Source organism: Erythranthe guttata, chromosome 4, assembly GCF_056151865.1.
Source record: "Erythranthe guttata isolate IM_541 chromosome 4, IM_541, whole genome shotgun sequence".
NCBI classification, from domain to species: domain Eukaryota; kingdom Viridiplantae; phylum Streptophyta; class Magnoliopsida; order Lamiales; family Phrymaceae; genus Erythranthe; species Erythranthe guttata.
In genome coordinates, this window is record NC_142536.1 from 2598631 (window position 1) to 2617005 (window position 18375).

At 37.6% G+C, this 18375-nt stretch overlaps 3 protein-coding genes across 3 annotated transcripts; all 3 read right to left on the reverse strand.

Annotated features, from left to right (window-relative positions):
- Nucleotides 1-6: 6 nt before the first annotated feature.
- LOC105951119 (linoleate 13S-lipoxygenase 2-1, chloroplastic) lies at nucleotides 7-4562 on the reverse strand. Its single transcript, XM_012974515.2, has 9 exons — nucleotides 3966-4562; nucleotides 3540-3820; nucleotides 2824-3061; nucleotides 2338-2658; nucleotides 2145-2230; nucleotides 1926-2036; nucleotides 1553-1854; nucleotides 1000-1266; nucleotides 7-906 (listed from the first exon to the last, which is right to left on the reverse strand). The coding sequence occupies exons 1-9, from the start codon at nucleotides 4342-4344 to the stop codon at nucleotides 153-155; spliced, it is 2739 nt and encodes a 912-aa protein (XP_012829969.2). The 5' UTR covers nucleotides 4345-4562; the 3' UTR covers nucleotides 7-152.
- A 2082-nt stretch (nucleotides 4563-6644) lies between these two features.
- LOC105951128 (linoleate 13S-lipoxygenase 2-1, chloroplastic) lies at nucleotides 6645-11888 on the reverse strand. The gene is made up of 8 exons (XM_012974521.2): nucleotides 11286-11888; nucleotides 9582-9838; nucleotides 9246-9483; nucleotides 8796-9110; nucleotides 8609-8694; nucleotides 7971-8383; nucleotides 7620-7886; nucleotides 6645-7522 (listed from the first exon to the last, which is right to left on the reverse strand). Exons 1-8 carry the CDS (start codon nucleotides 11656-11658, stop codon nucleotides 6763-6765), a joined length of 2709 nt encoding a protein of 902 aa, XP_012829975.2. The 5' UTR covers nucleotides 11659-11888; the 3' UTR covers nucleotides 6645-6762.
- A 1611-nt stretch (nucleotides 11889-13499) lies between these two features.
- LOC105951110 (linoleate 13S-lipoxygenase 2-1, chloroplastic) lies at nucleotides 13500-18251 on the reverse strand. Its single transcript, XM_012974505.2, is given in 10 exon segments — nucleotides 13500-14076; nucleotides 14078-14380; nucleotides 14453-14719; nucleotides 14957-15258; nucleotides 15338-15448; nucleotides 15735-15820; nucleotides 15922-16242; nucleotides 16335-16572; nucleotides 17211-17488; nucleotides 17684-18251. Coding segments are annotated over 10 exon segments (2751 nt in total). The 5' UTR covers nucleotides 18087-18251; the 3' UTR covers nucleotides 13500-13634.
- Nucleotides 18252-18375: the final 124 nt, after the last annotated feature.

Below are 18375 nucleotides of genomic sequence, written 5' to 3' on the forward strand. Positions count from 1 at the left end.
AGGAGATGAAAACCCGTAACACGAAATATCTTATTAATAAAGCAGAAAACCTCCGTTTTATTGTAGTAATAAATAATACATTATTGCATCAAAGATACATAGATGATAAACCCCATGTTTTATTTATTCTTGCACACAAACGGTTTATATAACTAGATGGAGACGCTATTTGGGATACCCTTTCCAGTGACACCAGGTTCGGAATACGGCTTGAGAAGCTCGTACGGCATCACTCCAGCCCCTGCTCTGTTCTTCATATTTGTATCTGCGTTTCTAGCATCAATAATCCCTGCTATCACATTCAATTGTCCATGAAACCGTTCAAACGAAGCTTTAATAACCTTATCATCAGCCCAATAAGGCTGAATTTGCTCTCCGATATACTCCTCATCGGGCGAATGATTGGACAGTACATCAATAATGGCCATAACTGTTGCTGCTTGATGTTGTGAAGGGAAGCATTTCAGTAGGAATTCTTCGGGCTTCTCCAAAAATTGTTTCTTTTCTTCGTCCTTCGGTTCCTCGGTAGGCATTTGTGTTCGAGCAATTGTAGGCCTGTTTGGAAAGTACGCTCCGAAATCAAATTGACCGAAGTTTACAGCAGCATGATGACCTGAAGCTACCCATATAATAGTTGTCAAAATTCCAATTAAGTCGTCCGGAGTTTTTAGTTCCGGCCACCCTATCTTCTTGTCACCATGGCCCACTGTTCGTATCTCTGTCCACCATGCTTGGAGCTCGTTATCTGATTGAACAAGGCTCGGTTCTTGATAGTAGTAAGCCACGTAATCTGTTACCCACTGTTTGATAGCATCCCATAGAAGCAAACCATCACTGGCATAAGGGTAGTCTTCAATTGTGAGTTTCAAACCGTGTGGTGCAGTTGGATCCTCCACTGCCATTCCCCTGATATTAGAAAAAAAAAAAATATATATTATTTTAGTTCAGAATATATTGAAAATAATAAGATGTTTCCAACATCTTTATAATTTCATTTACCTGTTGATTAAATCTGCGGGTAGTGCCTCCAAGTTGAATTGCCATAATTGGTCATATGCAACAGAGCTCAGTTCGATCGAGTATTTGCCAGGGGAGAATGAGTTCTCAATTGCCCCATTAGCATTAATAAGGGCCTCACGAGCCAATGCGTTAATTTCCATTGTGTAACGCAAATGAGGATGCAACAGTCGATAAATCGGGTGCATTGCACTTAGTTGCCTGTTTGTCGCGATTACGTAAGGCTCTGTGCAACAATGAGTCCGCAGCCTGCAGATATCCAAGACTTAAATGAGAGTGTAAAAGTACAATCTATCTGTCTCTTCGAAAGCTTGTTTTTTTTCTTTTTTTCAATGTGTCATTCAAGAAGTAAAGATGTCTTAATAACTTCATTCGCTTTCTTGATTTCATATCAATAATCAGAAACATGGCAATTCATAACTACTCACTACTTCAAGTGCTTCCTTTTATTTTGTACTTATTTAATCTGAAGACAAATTTCGGATAGGGGAAAAAAGGTCAAGGAAAAGTTGGGAAACGGTAGAATATAACTTACCAGTGACTGACTAACTGATGAAAACCAGAGTCATGAGCCAAGACATGAGCTTTAGCAAGCCTCCACAACCAGACACCAGTGGCATCCCAAGTTGGGTGGAACACCTGCTTCCACTGTGGCTTTCCATCTACTGGTGGTCGAGTTAACTCGATAGCCAACGGCCTCAATGTGTCGGCAGGTGTTAAGTAAAACAATGTCCTCGATCCATAAAGAGTGGTCCCCTGAAGCTCTCTTACCTTGTTCACAAATGGCAAGAGCACATCATGATAATCCAACACGAAAAACTTCTTTTGTTTCAGTGCCTGCACAAACCGAAAAATGGATCAGATAAGAAAAGTAATAACGTGTATTAGTTTAATTGCTCGGTTCTTGCCTCATCTACTGTAGTGAAGCCTCCGATTTCTTGTTCTATGAGCTCCTTTGTGATTGCTGACTCAGCTGGCCCGTACACCGCAGGGTCAAGTTTACTCTTCAAGGGCCATTGCTGAGATAAACTTTGCAACGTTTAGAAAGTATGCTTATTATAACATAAATGTTCCTTCCTAGCTTCCAAAAGTAAGCTAAGCATGAGATTGAAACTAGCATTATATACCGTGACCAATTTGATGCAGCATGGGTTGACACCTGCTAGAGTTTGTCTTGCGAATTCGGCGTCCCTAAACCAAGCAAACTTATCTCCTGTAGTAAAAACAAGAAGGAGAAAAAAAATCTCATCTTGGACTACAAATTCATTACTTAAACACACAGAGAAATGAGAGAGAGATAGAGAGGTCTTGAAATTATACTGTTAACAAATTGAGGGGTCTCAAAGCGAAGGAAGCATTTCTCGGAGATAGTTTTCACAAGTCTGGGCATAATGCTCGCTAACGACCCAGTTGTTGAATCGTTCGGAAGCTCAATTCCTTCGTTGAAAAGAGTGTCTATAGCAGTGAAGTATGGGAACCCGATGTCGGTGTCGGTGTTCATGATCTGAGATTTCATCGATGGAATAAGTGCGTGGAGGACAGAGTAGACGGCTTTTGTTGCGAACGACTCAGTCTTCACTTCTGAAAATGCTTCATCTCTCGGCACGTAAACACTGGAGCTCCTTGACTCAGATGATGGATCTGCCAATTTACATTCACATAATCAGATCTATATTGGAGAAATTGGACTAACATGACTAGAATATCCAAAGTTTTGGCTTCGGCAATTTGACAAACACATAATGTGCATGAAAGAAAAAAGAAAAAGAACAAAACCCTAGAAGGAAATTATATATCTACTGTTACCTTTCTTAGTTCTCGGCCGGCCGGTTCTGCAGCGGCGGGGATATGGTCGGTGGGGCCCGCCGAGAACGGGTCGGGCCAAATCGACGTCGGAATCTGGATCGCCGAGATCATTGTAAAAATCGTAATCGTATATTCTGTCGGCGGTTTTGCGCTCCCCTCGGCCGTCGCCACGTAGAATCTCGAGCTCTTTTTGTCTGTACCTTCTCAGGGCAGTCGGAGTTTGGGATGGCAAATATGACTGCATAATCCCATAATCTAATCTTAATTTCAATTTATTTAGTGTTTATTGCATTCAAACCCATGTACTTTAGTCTAATTATTTTTCCCTGCGATCCATTATTTTTTAGCAAATTGCCCCCTAAAACTCCACCATTTAATGGCTAGTGTGCCAAAGAGGTTTTTTAGCAATAAAATTAAATATAGAGGAGGTGATGATGAATGTAATAAACTCATTTATTTATCAATAATATTATGAAATATATATATATATATTTATAAACCTCTATAAATTAATAGAGTGGGACCAGAAAAAATTATTAATTAAGCGAAGTTATTAATTTATCGAGTATTAATTTATTGAGGTTCTATTGTATATATATATATATATATAGTCTTCTATAAACATTCTTCTTCACACTTTATTTAAAATTCCGGCCTAAAGTAATGATTTAATTACCGAAAAGACCATGAAAAAATAAGTAGATGGTGATGCGAACCTTGTTCCAGAAAAATATTCTCTTCTCATCAGGGTTATCGGATTTGGGATGAATCCACGAGTTGCAAGTAACTTCGACCGAGTCGTTTGTCGTTGTGGAGAAGCCACTAAAAACGATGTTCTTCACAAACATTTCTCTGTGATGTTCATTTTCAATTAGCACAGCACCAATCTCTCCAAAATCCTCGTGAACCTCGAAACTCGTCTCGTAGTAGTACTCATTGTCGTTGTGTCCTGAGTTATGCGCGTACGATTTTATGGTAGTTTTCTCTAGTCCCGATTCTTCAAAACAAAAAAACAAAACAAAAAAAAAAACGATAAAAACTAAAATTACCATGCAATAATACCAAAACAAGCCCTTATAATAAGCTGCATGCATGCATGCTATATGTGATAAATAAAAATAAAAATAAAAATAAATACTCACGAGGATCAAGCTCCGAAGCAACAAGCTCGAGTAGAATGGTTTTACCGAGCAAGTCCATTACATCGTCGATGACGCGCGATCCTAGGTGACTGAGTGCTCCCCCCAATGTTTCTAGCACGGTCACCTTCGCTTTAAGGGTGGTGGTTGACTTAGCGGCAGTGGCGGTGGTTAGTATGGCTTTGACTCTAGTGCCACCGCAGTGCCGCCAGAGTACTCCGTTAGATTTTTTCGATTTGTTTGTGTTAATTGTAGTACTCGTGTTTTTACGAGCAATAGGTAATGAAAATGCAGCAGCAGCAGCACCGGAGAATAAAGGCTTTGGCACGGAGAGTAGGTTTTGGATAGTGGAGTGGGACTTGTTGAAATTGTGCTTCATCATATTGTTTTTTTTTTTTTTTTAATTTATGGATATTTTGATAATGAAATTATATAGAGGAGAGATGATGAATACTTTGATTGAGCCGTTTATATATATATATATATATACAAGTAAATGTTTAAAAGGGAAAAGAAATTAAAATACTAAAATTGATTCATTGAATGTATTAATTTTCTATTTTTTTGATAATGTCGACACTTTGATTTTTGACCAATCCTATTGCTTGTATATTATATATATTGGTACATGTAAGTTACTTTAACTATAAGGTTTGTAAATGTACCTTTTTGGTGCTTTAAGTATGTTGCCATATAAATGATAATTTTATTTATTTTTTATTTTTGTGCTTGAAAATAAGTTTTTAATTTGACCCTACAAGAAAATAAAAATGTGTGTGTTTGTGAATCTGCAAAAATGGGTAGTACTTAACAAGGTTTATACTATGCTACACCGGGTGGAATACACCGGGTAGATCTTTACCATTCATATACACACAAACACACACACACCCACATTGGTGTGTGTAGATCAACGGTAAAAAATCACCCGGTGTAACCTTCACCGGGTGTAGCATAGAAATAACCTACTTAACAATAGTCATATATGGTAAAATCTAATGGAGTAAAAAATATTGCACGTAGCATCAAATAAACCCAATTTTCAACGTGAAAAAAATAGGTACCCTTTTGTGAAAAATAAACTTGTGAAACTATCGGATATATTTTACTAGACGTAGGATTGAAATAGCACTTGTATCTCAAATTAGTACGATGTATGAGAAAATTGGACCCATGCTATTCTGAGTGAAAAGTTTTACTGGACGTAGGATTGGAAATAGCACCTGTATCTCAAATTAGTACGATGTATGAGAAAATTGGACCCATGCTACACTGAGTGAAAAGCACCATAGATCTACATCCATTATGTGTATTTCACTAGATGTAGCATCTACAAAGCCAATGACGCGGCCTTTGACACCTGTAACACAACTACCTATCCGACAATTCATTAAATTGGTCCACATGTATGAGGATAAAAGAAAAAAAATGAAACGTGCAAAAACGCTAGTCGAATTAGGCAGTTGTGATAAGGCTTGATTGATTCAAAATCGATATATACAAAATCATGTCGTTAATTCATCAATATGTGATACGAACCCTGTATAACTCGTTACGAGACCCAATACCTTACGCGGAAGCATGATGAAAGACATCCAAAAACAAGATTCAAGTTTGGCGAAAGCAAGGAATAATGACTTCATAGCTATAAAGAGCTAGAAACCATTATTATCAAGGTGGAATATTGACCCCGTGATTATAAATGACCAAAAACCAAGATTATGTCGCTATGAAAGTTACAAGAATCCACTTGTAAAATACTGAAATTTGTTGTAGAACAGCGAAGGAGAATTAACTCTCAATATACTCAAATATTTATTAAAATTTCGTCCATCTAAATAAACCTAATTGGCAACCTATTTAAAGTGCTAAAAAGACTCATTTTTTACAAAGAAAATGACTCCTACCTAAACTATAATAAGGAAACTTATAAATAAGCAAATTCTAACCTTAAAAGACTCTAAAATAATAAAAACATAATAAATACTAAATAAAAAACGTGCATAAATAAATTAGATAACTTGATCTTCAAGTTGGCTTTTCGATCACCCTTCTAATCTCGCGTAGACAATTGGTTGTGCACGTGCATGAACTTCATGCTCAATTACGACACTGTTACACTTCGAATCTCTCTCCGCTCAAAACATGAAAGTTGTAGAACTTCACGTTGGCTTTCCATAGCAATTTGAATCACCTAAATTGGACGTCATATGAGAGAGTTATAACCCGAATGGTAAATTATGCCAGAATCATACGGGACTTTCGGGCTGCTTGAAATTCGACTTGTCCAACGAATTTCCGTTTTTTTTTCTTCCAATTCCAAACCAAGGACTCTTCAAAGGCCTTACTCAAGAATTTATTCATCAATTCCAACCCGAATAAACTCTTTAAAATTGTAAGCTTTCGCTTCTTCCAATTCTTCAACTTGGAGCTTGTGAGGATCGTATCATACCCCCCCCTCTTTAAAAGGATTCGTCCTCGAATCCGGACAAATATCACAAGGATTATAAACACAATCGATCTCATGATCGATCTCTCTCGTTGGCAACAAACTTACACATCTCTCCACCATATCGCAGAACACACCATCTTCATCGGCTTGCATTGAAAGAGTTTGCAATCCGGTTAGCTCGGCACTAGCTTCGATGCATGGTTGGATCATATCATTTGCTTCCGTCTGTATTTTCTCAAGTATTGTTTTTTTATTTTATATATATAATTCATAAATTTTTGCTTCAATATACTTATTCAATCTGCATACATCACTTTAACCCGTGTAACACGTAAAACAATTTGATAACTAAATCGAAATACTATTTGGAACACCCTTCCCCGTTACACCAGGTCCAGAAAACGGCTTGAGAAGCTGGTACGGCACCACTCCAGCCCCTGCCCTATTCCGCAAATTCGTGTCTGCGTTTCTAGCATCAATAATCCCTTCGATCACCTTCATTCTGCCATTAAACCGTTCGAACGCAGCATTAATAACTTTATCATCTGCCCAATAAGGCTGTATTTCCTCTCCGATATACTCCTCATCGGGCGAATGAGTTGATAGTACATCAATGATCGCCATAACTACTGTAGCTTGAACCTGTGAAGGGAAGCTTTTCAGCAAAAAATCATCAGGCCTCTCAAGAAACTGTTTCGTTTCTTCGTCATTCGGTTCTTCGGTAGGCATTTGTGTTCGAGCAATGGTGGGCCTGTTTGGAAAGTATGCACCGAAATCGAATTGACCGAAGTTTAGAGCAGCATGTTGACCCGAAGCTACCCATATAATAGTCGTCAATATTCCAATCAAATCGTCCGGAGTTTTCAGCTCCGGCCACCATGGTTCGTCCTTCTTATCCCCATGGCCTACTGTTCGAATCTCTGTCCACCACGCTTGGAGCTCGCTATCTGAATTTACGAGGCTCGGTTCTTGATAGTAGTAAGCGACGTAATCAGTGACCCACTGTTTAATAGCATCCCATATAAGCAAACCATCATTGGCATAAGGGTAGTCTTCGATTGCTAACTTTAGACCATGAGGTGCACTTGAATCCTCCACAGCAATTCCCCTGGAATCACAAAGCCCGTAAAAGTTATAAAAAAAAATGAAAAGGGCATATTTCGATTCGAATTATATTACTGCGACATCTTTATTAATTGGTTTACCTGTGGATTAAATCTGCTGGTAGTGCCTCTAGGTTGAACTGCCATAGCTGGTCATAGGCGTCAGAGCTCAGTTCCATGGAGTACTTGCCTGGAGAGAATGCACTCTCAATGATCCCGTTAGCATTAATAAGGGCCCCACGAGCCAACGCGTTAATTTCCATTGTGTAACGCAAATGAGGGTGCAAAAATCGGTAAATTGGGTGCATTGCACTTAGTTGCCTGTTTGTCGCGATTATGTAAGGCTCAGTAGAACAATGTGTCCGCATCCTGCAAATATAGTGAACAAGAGTGTAAAACTACAGTTATCCGTCTCTCCACCGTTACTAGTGTAAGAATCAAACAGAACCTTACCAGTGACTGACTAACTGATGATAGCCAGAGTCGTGAGCCAAGACATGAGATTTAGCAAGCCTCCATAACCATACACCAGTGGCATCCCATGATGGTGTGAATGCCTGCTTCCACTGTGGCTTTCCATCTATTGGTGGTCGAGTTAACTCGATTGCAACCGGCCTCAGTGTGCCGCAAGATGTTAAGTAAAACAATGTCCTGGATCCATATAGAGTTGTCCCCTTGAGCTGTCTTACCTTGCTCACATATGGCAAGAAAACATCATGATAATCTAACATGAAAAGCGTCTTTTGTTCCAATGCCTTTTCGACTGTCGTGCAGCCTCCAATTTCTAGTTCTACGAGTTCCGTTGTGATTGCTGATTCAGCTGGCCCGTACACCTCAGGGTCGAGATTACTCTTCAATGGCCATTCCTGAGATAATTTAACCATGTTTAGAAGTATGCTTCTATGCCATATGTGTTGTTCTTTATTAGTTTCCAAAACTTGAGTTAGCTTTCTAAGTGTGCTATATAAAATGAGTAAGAGAAATGGAAAAATGAGATGAACTTCCATCAACTTTAGAGTCATTTGTCACATTCACTAAGAGAGTGGAATTTTCCAAGATTTTGTGTCTTTATTTAGAGAATAAAAGTTTACCGTGACTAGTTTGATGCAGCATGGATTGACACCTGCTAGAGTTTCTCTTGCAAATTCAGCGTCCCTAAACCAAGCAAACTTATCTCCTGCAATAAAAAAAAAAAAAAAAAAAAAAAAAACAAGAAGCTGTCAATAAAAACACATACTTAAAAACACAGACAAACGAGATAGAGAGGGGAGAAATTACTGTCGATAAATTCAGGGGTCTCAAAGTGAAGGACATTGTCCGAGTCAGCGATAGCTTTCACAAGCCTGGGTATAATATTTCCTAACAGCCCAGTTGTTGGATTATTCGGAAGCTCAATCCCTTCATTGAACAGAGTGTCTATAGCAGTGAAGTGTGGGAATCCATCACTGCTTAAGACCGTACTCTGCAGAGACGGAACTAGTGCATGAAGGGCCGAGTACACCGTGTTTGCTGAGAATGTCATATTCTTTACTTCCGAAAACGCTTCGTCTCTCGGCACGTAAATTTTGGAGCTCGGCGACTCAGACAATGGATCTGCCACAGTTTAGATAAAACCAAATTGAGATGAATCCAAAGATTACATGAAACGAGTCAAAGACTACGTCAAGACTCAGCTAGGAAATTTGACAAACAGTTGGTGTGCATGCAAATAATTTGAAAAAAGTTTACCTTTCTTAGTTCTAGGGCGGCCAGTCCTGCAGCGGCGAGGATAGGGATGGTCGGGACCTCCGAGAACGGGTCGGGCCAAATCATCGTCGGAATCTGGATCGCCGATATCGTTGTAAAAATCGTAATCGTATATTCTGTCGGCGGTTTTGCGCTCCCCTCGGCCGTCGCCACGTAGAGCTTCGAGCTCTTCTTGTCTGTACTTTTCCAGACCACTTGGAGTTTGGGTTGGCAAATATGACTGACAATTTAAATAATTATTTATACAATATAACATTATTATAATAATATAATAATGTTTATGAGAGATTAATTAATTAATTAATTAATTATGCTAACCTTGTTAGAGAAAAACACTCTCTTTTCAGGGTTATTAGATTTGGGATGAATCCACGAGTTGCAAGTAATTTCGATTGAGCCATTGAAAACAATCTTCTTCATAAACATTTCTTTGAGGTGTCCATTCTGAATTAGCACCGCACCAATCTCCCCGAACTCGTTTGGAATCTCGAATGTGGTTTCGTAGTAGGTCTCGTTGTCGTCTTTTCCGGTTCTGCGCGCGTACGATTTTATGGTAGCTTTCTCCAATCCCGATTCTTGAAACGAAAAATGATACAAAAAAAAAATTGATTATTGCTCAAGAACAAGAATGTAATTCGGGCACGTGCTAATAATTGTCAATAAAGATTGATTAAAAAAAATGGTGACAATATTAAACATCGACAAATTATGTGTTATATGGACCACTAGGAAATATCCATCGAACATGTGATATGATATTCGTTTTTTTATATATAATTTATGCCCCTCTCTCTTTCTATATATATTTTTTTCATTTTATTATAATTTTATCAAATTAAAAAATATATATATATATATATATATATATATATATATATATATATATATATATATATATATATATATATATATATATATATATATATATATACACGTTGGGCTGGGCCCATTACTCACTGATCCGTTTAGAGATATAATAGTAAATATTATCCATAATAATTTAGATAATTTGAATTTTGATCGCCAATTCTCAACTAATAATAATAATAATAAATAATAATAATAATAATAATAATAATAATAATAATAATAATAATAATAATAATAATAATAATAATAATAATAATAATAATAATAATAATAATAATAATAATAATAATAATAATAATAATAATAAAAAAAATAATCGCCAATTTTGCATAGTGAGAACCACGGAGTACATATTTATAACTAAATCGAGCTCGAATCAAGCTCAATTCACGATCGTGGACGACAACATGCACGATTGCTCAAGACATACGTTGTACAATACTTTTCATATATATGATAACTTGGACTTGGAATTATTGTTTTAATTAATGTTACAACTAATTACTAGACTTGCGTTTTAATTGTACACTAATAATTTGATTAAAGATATTTATGATATAAAACATTAATTATATTATGCTAAAATCTAAATAGTACATGCATGTCATTATCTTTATAGATTTTTAGTTATCTGCAGTTATATATTGAGACCACACATTCCTGTGGGCACTTATCTACGAAATCTTTCTGTAGTAATACAGCAAATTATAATTTGTTGGTCAATGTTTTTTTTTTATTTGGCGACTATATTCACTTTTGTTTTCTGGAAAACCTAATTATTACCATATATAGATTAAATTATAATAAATTAGTATTCTAATTAATTATGATCTAATTTTCGTGCTTTCGAGTATTATGTGTGTAACTAAAAAAAAGAAAGTGTGTGTGTGTGTGTGTGTGAGAGAGAGAGAGAGAGAGAGAGAGAGAGAGAGAGAGAGAGAGAGAGAGATTTGATGATGAAAAAATAGTTTAGACTTTAGAGCATGGATATGAATATACGTCTGCTACTGATCATCATATAAATCAGCGAGTTTCATGCAATATGTAATATAAATTAAAAGCAAGCCCTAATTAATCTGCACATCGTTATAATGTATTATATATAGATAATTATATATGTATATTTATTTCTGTATAAGTATATATACTCACTAGGATCGAGCTCGGCGGCAACAAGCTCAACGAGAAGGGTTTTACCGAACACGTCCACTATATCGTCAATCCCGCGGCTCAATCCGAGATGTGTGAGGGCCCCACCCACCGTCTGCAGCACCGTCACCACCGCCTTAACGGTGGTGGTTGACTTCTCATCAGCGGCTAGTACGGCTCTAATTACTCCGGTGGAGGCGGATCGCCGCCTCAGAACTACCCGATTCCTCCTTGTTATAATAGGGTTTTTACGAGTAGTTACGGCTGATGAAGCATTTCCTCCGCCGGAGAAGAAAGGCCTCGGCACCGAAAGTAGGTTTCGGATGCTAGTATTAGTGTTAGTACAGTAGGAATTGTTTAAATTGTGCTTCAACATATTGTTTTTAGATTTTTTTTTTTTTTAATTGGGTGATGGAAGAAATATACTTTAATTTGAGGCCTTTATATACAAGTGTGAAGAATAATATTTGATTCTTGTATGTATATTATGCGTGTATTTGACTAGTATATATATGTATATATATTATTATATAGTTGTATTCTTTACGATCCATATTGACGGCTTGCATGATTTGTATGCATTATATGCAATAATGGACTCGGTATATATATTATATATGTATAATGTAATATATATCTAATTGGCTGGATAATTTGATCAAAAAAATGGCTAGATATTCCAAACAAGGGGTTATCAGCTAATAATGGATTAATGGGCAAGGTTTGCACACCCTTATTTCATTATTTTTTAGGTTAAATTACGGTAACCCCTGAGGTATAGTCGAATTACGAATCGTTCATGTTTGGGTAATTGCAACCACACTCTTAATTATGAATTATTTTACACGTCTACCTTTTCAGTATTAAAGTTAGTGGAATCTTCTAAATTAAATCGATTATGTGGAATATTCTCCAGTTTGTACCTTTTTTACCCCATTCGAGCTCCACATTTTGAAATCAGATGATCGTAAGATGTGTCTCTTGGCTTGTAAATATCAGATTGTGGCCCTGGTGCATTAGAAACTGCATTTTTGCACAAAACGAGTGCAAACTAGAGAACATTCCATGAAATCTAGAAGATTAATATGTTGAGTTTGCCACCATAAGGATGAACGTGTAGGAAAATTCATAGTTGAGGGGTAGTTGTAATTATCTAAATATGAGGGTTTTTCTGTAATTTGACTTTATCTTAGGGGAATGGTAGTAAGTTTATCCATTTATCTAACTAATGCAGCCATGCAATACACGTTGAAAAATCAACACGTTATTTCCGACCAATCCTCTTGCTATATAAGATAAAGATTCATAAATACACATTTTTTTGTGCTTTAATGAAAATACGTTGGTATATGAATGCACGATTTTTTTGTGCTTGAAAAATTGTTTGACCCTTTCTTAAAAAAGACAAAAAATGAAAAATAAAAGATAAAAAAAAAAAAAAAAAATGGACCACTGGCAGTTGTCCAATGTATGACAATTTTTTTTTAATAAATATAATAAAACCTTAAAAAAAAAAAATCAAAACGTAAGAGTCAATAATAGGCAAACCGGCCATCGCAAAACAAGAAATTGGAAGTTAGCTACGAAGGGGAAAGCCTTAATTCCGACTATGAATGACTAATAACTTAAACTATTAATCTACACATAATAACGCACGTGTATATTTGTATGTGTGCTTAGTGAGCAGTGTTGATGACCTCCTCAATGTATTCTATATATTTGCGTGTATTTGGTGTGTATAAAGTGTGTGTTCTTGGTGTTGCCGTGTGTATTTCCATGTGTGGTTCCTTTTTGTCATCATCTTCCTTCCTCGTCTTCTTATTAATACTAACCCTAGATAGAGAATAGTGGAAATGGGCCGCTCTTGTTGGGCTCAAAACATATGTTCGGTTGGGCTTGGGCTGGAGAGGTAAATGAGTTGATTGGTAAGTTTATTGGGCTTGGGCAAAATAGCCTCGATCAGCAGTTATTTATACAAATCTACGGTTCAAAACTAAGATTTGTTCGACCCTACACCCGGTGAAAAACACCGGGTGGGTCTTCTGCTGCCACGTGTCTTTTTTTTGTATTTTATAATAGATTCCCCGCTAGAGTTTACCTCTAGGGGTTTTAGAAAAAAAAAAAAAAAAAAACACGTGGCAGCAGAAGACCCACCCGGTGAAAATCACCGGGTGTAGGGTCGAAGAAACCCAAAACTACCCTATATGTTACATCGGGTGTGTATATAGCATCTCATAAACCTTGACGAAGAAATAATACAGAGGTGTTATTTGCAATTTATTCATGTTCAGATTAATTCTAGTTTTAATGAAATCTACAAATATTCATTCCATATGCTCGAAGAAATATTAACTAAATAGAGATGCTATTCGGGACACCCTTTCCAGTGACACCAGCTTCCGAATACGGCTTGAGAAGCTCGTACGGCACCACTCCAGCCCCCGCCCTGTTCTTCAAATTTGCATCCGCATTTCTACCATCAATGATCCCTTCTATCTCCTTCAACCGTCCATTAAACCGTTCGAACGCAGCGTTAATAACTTTGTCGTCTGCCCAATACGGCTCAATCTGCTCACCGATATACTCCTCGTCCGGCGAATGATTGGACAGTACATCAATGATCGCCATAACTACTGTAGCTTGAACTTGTGAAGGGAAGCATTTTAGCAGGAACTCATCCGGCCTCTCCATAAATTGTTTCCTTTCTTCGTCCTTTGGTTCTTCAGTAGGCATCTGTGTTCGAGCGATTGTAGGCCGGTTCGGAAAGTATGCACCGAAATCAAATTGGCCGAAGATGACCCGAAGCTACCCATATGATAGTCGTCAATATTCCAATCAAATCGTCCGGAGTTTTCAGCTCCGGCCACCACGGTTCGTCCTTCTTATCCCCGTGGCCCACTGTTCGAATCTCTGTCCACCACGCTTGGAGCTCGCTATCTGACTCTACGAGGCTCGGTTCTTGATAGTAGTACGCGACGTAATCAGCGACCCACTGTTTAATAGCATCCCACAGAAGCAAGCCATCATTGGCATAAGGGTAATCTTCGATTGTTAGTTTCAAACCGTGTGGTGCAGTTGGATCCTCCACAGCCATGCCCCTGGTATTAAAATGAATATTTTATATACATTTCCGAAGATGTTTACAACGCCTAATTTTCTAATTGGTTTACCTGCTGATTAAATCTGCTGGTAGTGCCTCTAGGTTGAATTGCCATAGCTTGTCATAGGCAACAGAGCTCAGTTCCATGGAGTATTTGCCGGGGGAGAATGAGCTCTCAATGATCCCATTAGCGTTAATAAGGGCCTCACGAGCCAACGCGTTAATTTCCATGGTGTAGCGCAAATGAGGATGCAACAGTCGGTAAATCGGGTGCATTGCACTTAGTTGCCTGTTTGTTGCGATTATGTAAGGCTCTGTGCAACAATGAGTTCGCAACCTGCAAATATCCAAGAAGTTATTCAGATTGTATAAGTACATTATGGGGTTTCCGTTATTAGTGTAACATTCTGCCAGCACTTTATTTTGTTCTGTGTTGGCTAATCTCAACGAAATCTTGATGCTTTCATGCGCTATCGTTAATTATGAATGATAAGTATGATCATTCATTACTACCAATAAACAATCGTAACATATAATATAATCGTTAATTTGCTGGAATCGTATGGATAATTACCAGTGACTGACTAACTGATGATAACCAGAGTCGTGAGCCAGGACATGAGATTTAGCAAGCCTCCACAGCCACACACCAGTGGCATCCCAAGTTGGCTTGAATACCTGCTTCCACTGTGGCTTCCCATCTATCGGTGGTCGAGTTAGCTCGATAGCCAACGGCCTCAATGTGTCGGCAGGTGTTAAGTAAAACAACGTCCTCGATCCATAAAGAGTTGTCCCCTTGAGCTGTCTTACCTTGTTCACATATGGCAAGAACACATCATGATAATCTAAGACGAAAAGTTTCTTTTGTTTCAATGCCTGCACAAGGGAAAATAAAACGGGCGATCAGATAAGAAGAGTAATAACACCAAGCTTAAATTAACTGCTCGGGTCTTGCCTCGTCAACTGTCGTGAAGCCTCCAATTTCTTGTTCTACAAGCTCCGTAGTGATGGCTGATTCAGCTGGCCCGTACACTTCAGGGTCGAGATTACTCTTTAAGGGCCATTCCTGAGATAATTCTGTCATATTTAGAAGTATGCTTCTACCAATATGTGTTCTTTCTTAGTTTCCGAAATTGATTTAAGCATGAGATTTGAAATTAGCATTCTAAGTGCACTATATAGATAAACAGTAGGAGAAATATGATATTGAGATTAACTTCCTCATGACTTTTACCGTAACGGTCATCAACTCTAGTTGTGTGTCTCATTCGTTAAGAGAAAGTGGCATTTACCAAGAATTTACGTATTTCATCTAGCGAAAAAATTGAACTTGTGGATTCTGGAGATAATACCGTGACCAATTTGATGCAGCATGGATTAACACCTGCTAGAGTTTGTCTTCCAAATTCTGTGTCCCTAAACCAAGCAAACTTATCTCCTGCAATAACAACAAGAAGCAGTTCAATGCATGCAAAACGCGATCTTCGCAAAAAAATTCAGGAAACAATCTCATTTTGCAAAGAGATCTTGAAATTATACTGTCGATAAATTCAGGGGTCTCAAAGCGCAGAGCACTATTCCCAGTGTCGGAGATAGCCTTCACAAGCCTGGGTATAATGTTCCGTAATGACACAATGGTTGAACTATCCGGAAGCTCGTATCCTTCGTTGAATAGCGTGTCTATAGCTGTGAAGTGTGGGAATCCGAGATCGGTGTCTATGATCGAAGTCTGCACCGACGGAACTAGCGCGTGAAGAACAGAGTACACCGTTTTTGCTGAGAATGTCATCTGCTTCACCTCTGAAAATGCTTCATCTCTCGGCACGTAAACGCTGGAGCTCTTTGACTCAGACAACGGATCTGCCAGTTTACACGCACATACATGAAAAAAACTCAGCTCGGCAATTTATCAAACAGATGGTGTGCGGGAGAAAAAAATAAACATCTATCACCTTTCTGAGTTCTAGGGCGGCCAGTTCTGCAGCGGCGAGGGTAGGGATGGTCGGGCCCACCGAGAACGGGTCGGGCCAAATCAACGTCGGAATCTGGATCGCCGAGATCGTTGTAAACATCGTAATCGTATATTCTGTCGGCGGTTTTGCGCTGACCTTGGCCATCGCCTCTTAGAATTTCGAGCTCTTTCTCTCTGTATCTTTCCAGAGCAGTGGGAGTTTGTGATGGCAAATATGACTGCACTCATCATTCACCATGATCAGGGTGTTTCTTTTTTTTTTTTTTTTTTTTATATATATATATATATATGTATATATATACCATATATAAATTGAAATATATATATAAATTGAAATATATGTTAGATTCTGATTTTATTGCCGAAAATATTTCTATAGTTTTTCGATTAAATGCCGAAAATTACACTTATAATATCAATATTATCACATATTTTATGTTATAGATGACTAAAAATTGGAAATTTCGAATTAAGGGGATATTCTTATCCGAAAATTTCCAATTTTGTAATAATCCTTTTCATTCTAATAACTGAAATTTCGGTTTTCGATTTTTCCGATTCCTTTTGCTTTGGAACAAATTCGTAATTAGCTTTTCACTTAAAAGAAAATAGATTTTTTTTCCTGTCAATTCCGATTCCATCCATCCCATTTTCACCTCTATAATATACTTTGTATTATCTATATGTGAGACAAAATATGTAAACATCACCATTCACCGCAATAAATATCGTTGTCATTAATATTTTGAAAAAATATTAAGAACTACCTAAATATATATATATATATATATATATATATGTAATTTAAAAGGAATAATCAAAATAAAGAACATAATATAAAAACAATTATGCTAACCTTATTAGTGAAAAAGACCCTCTTCTCAGGGTTATCAAACTTGGAATGAATCCACGAGTTACACGTAACTTCGAGTGAGCCGTTTGTCGTCGCGGAGAAGCCATTAAAGACGATGTTCTTCAAGAACATTTCCTTGTGATGTTCGTTCTCAATTAACACCGCACCAACCTCTCCAAAATCCTCGGGAATCTCGAAACTAGCCTCGTAGTAGGTCTCGTTGTCATCCTTTCCCGTTTTACGTGCATACGACTTTATGCTAGCTTTCTCCACTCCCGATTCTTGATGATTATAAGAAAACCAAATGGTGAAATTGGAGGTCTATTTCTTATTTTATTTTATAGAGTAGTGTATATGTATACTTCCTAATACATACTTATATCAATGAAATTAAAATTTATTTTGAATAAAATCAGCGAGTTTCATGCAATATACAACGTTATATATATAACATTTATATATGAATGTATACTCACTAGGATCGAGCTCCGCAGCGACCACCTCGACGAGAAGGGTTTTACCGAGCACATCGGCTATATCGTCTAGCCCACGGTTCAATCCGAGATGGGTGAGGGCCCCACCCACCGTCTGCAGCACAGTCACCACCGCCTTAACGGTGGTGGTTGACGTCTCTGATCCGGCGATTAGTACGGCTTTTACTCCGGTGGAGGAGCCGGAGTATTGTCGCCGGAGTATTACTCCTCCTCGGCTAATTCTTTTCGAGTACTTTTTTGTTGGGATAGTAGTAGTGTTTTTATGAAAAATAGGTAATGAAAGTGCCGCCGCAACATTTCCTCCACCGGAGAGGAAAGGCTTCGGCACCGGAAATACGGTAGTATTGCAGGTAGAGTGGGACTTGTGGAAATTATGATTCACCATATTTTTTTGTTCTTATTTTAGAATTTTTTATAATTAATGAAATAATATAATATAGAGGGATGATGAATAATGTAGGTTTGCTTGCAATATATAGAAGTTGTGTAGTAGATGGATTGAGCACCTCTTTATTTGAGCTTGTTTTATATAACAGCTCATTTTAGTTACAATTTTTTTCTTTTCGGAAACAGTTTATTTGCTGATTTATATATCTATAGAAATCAATTTTATTTATTTATCATAGTCTATAATATTATGTTGCAACTATTTTTTTTTTTTCTGTAGTCACATA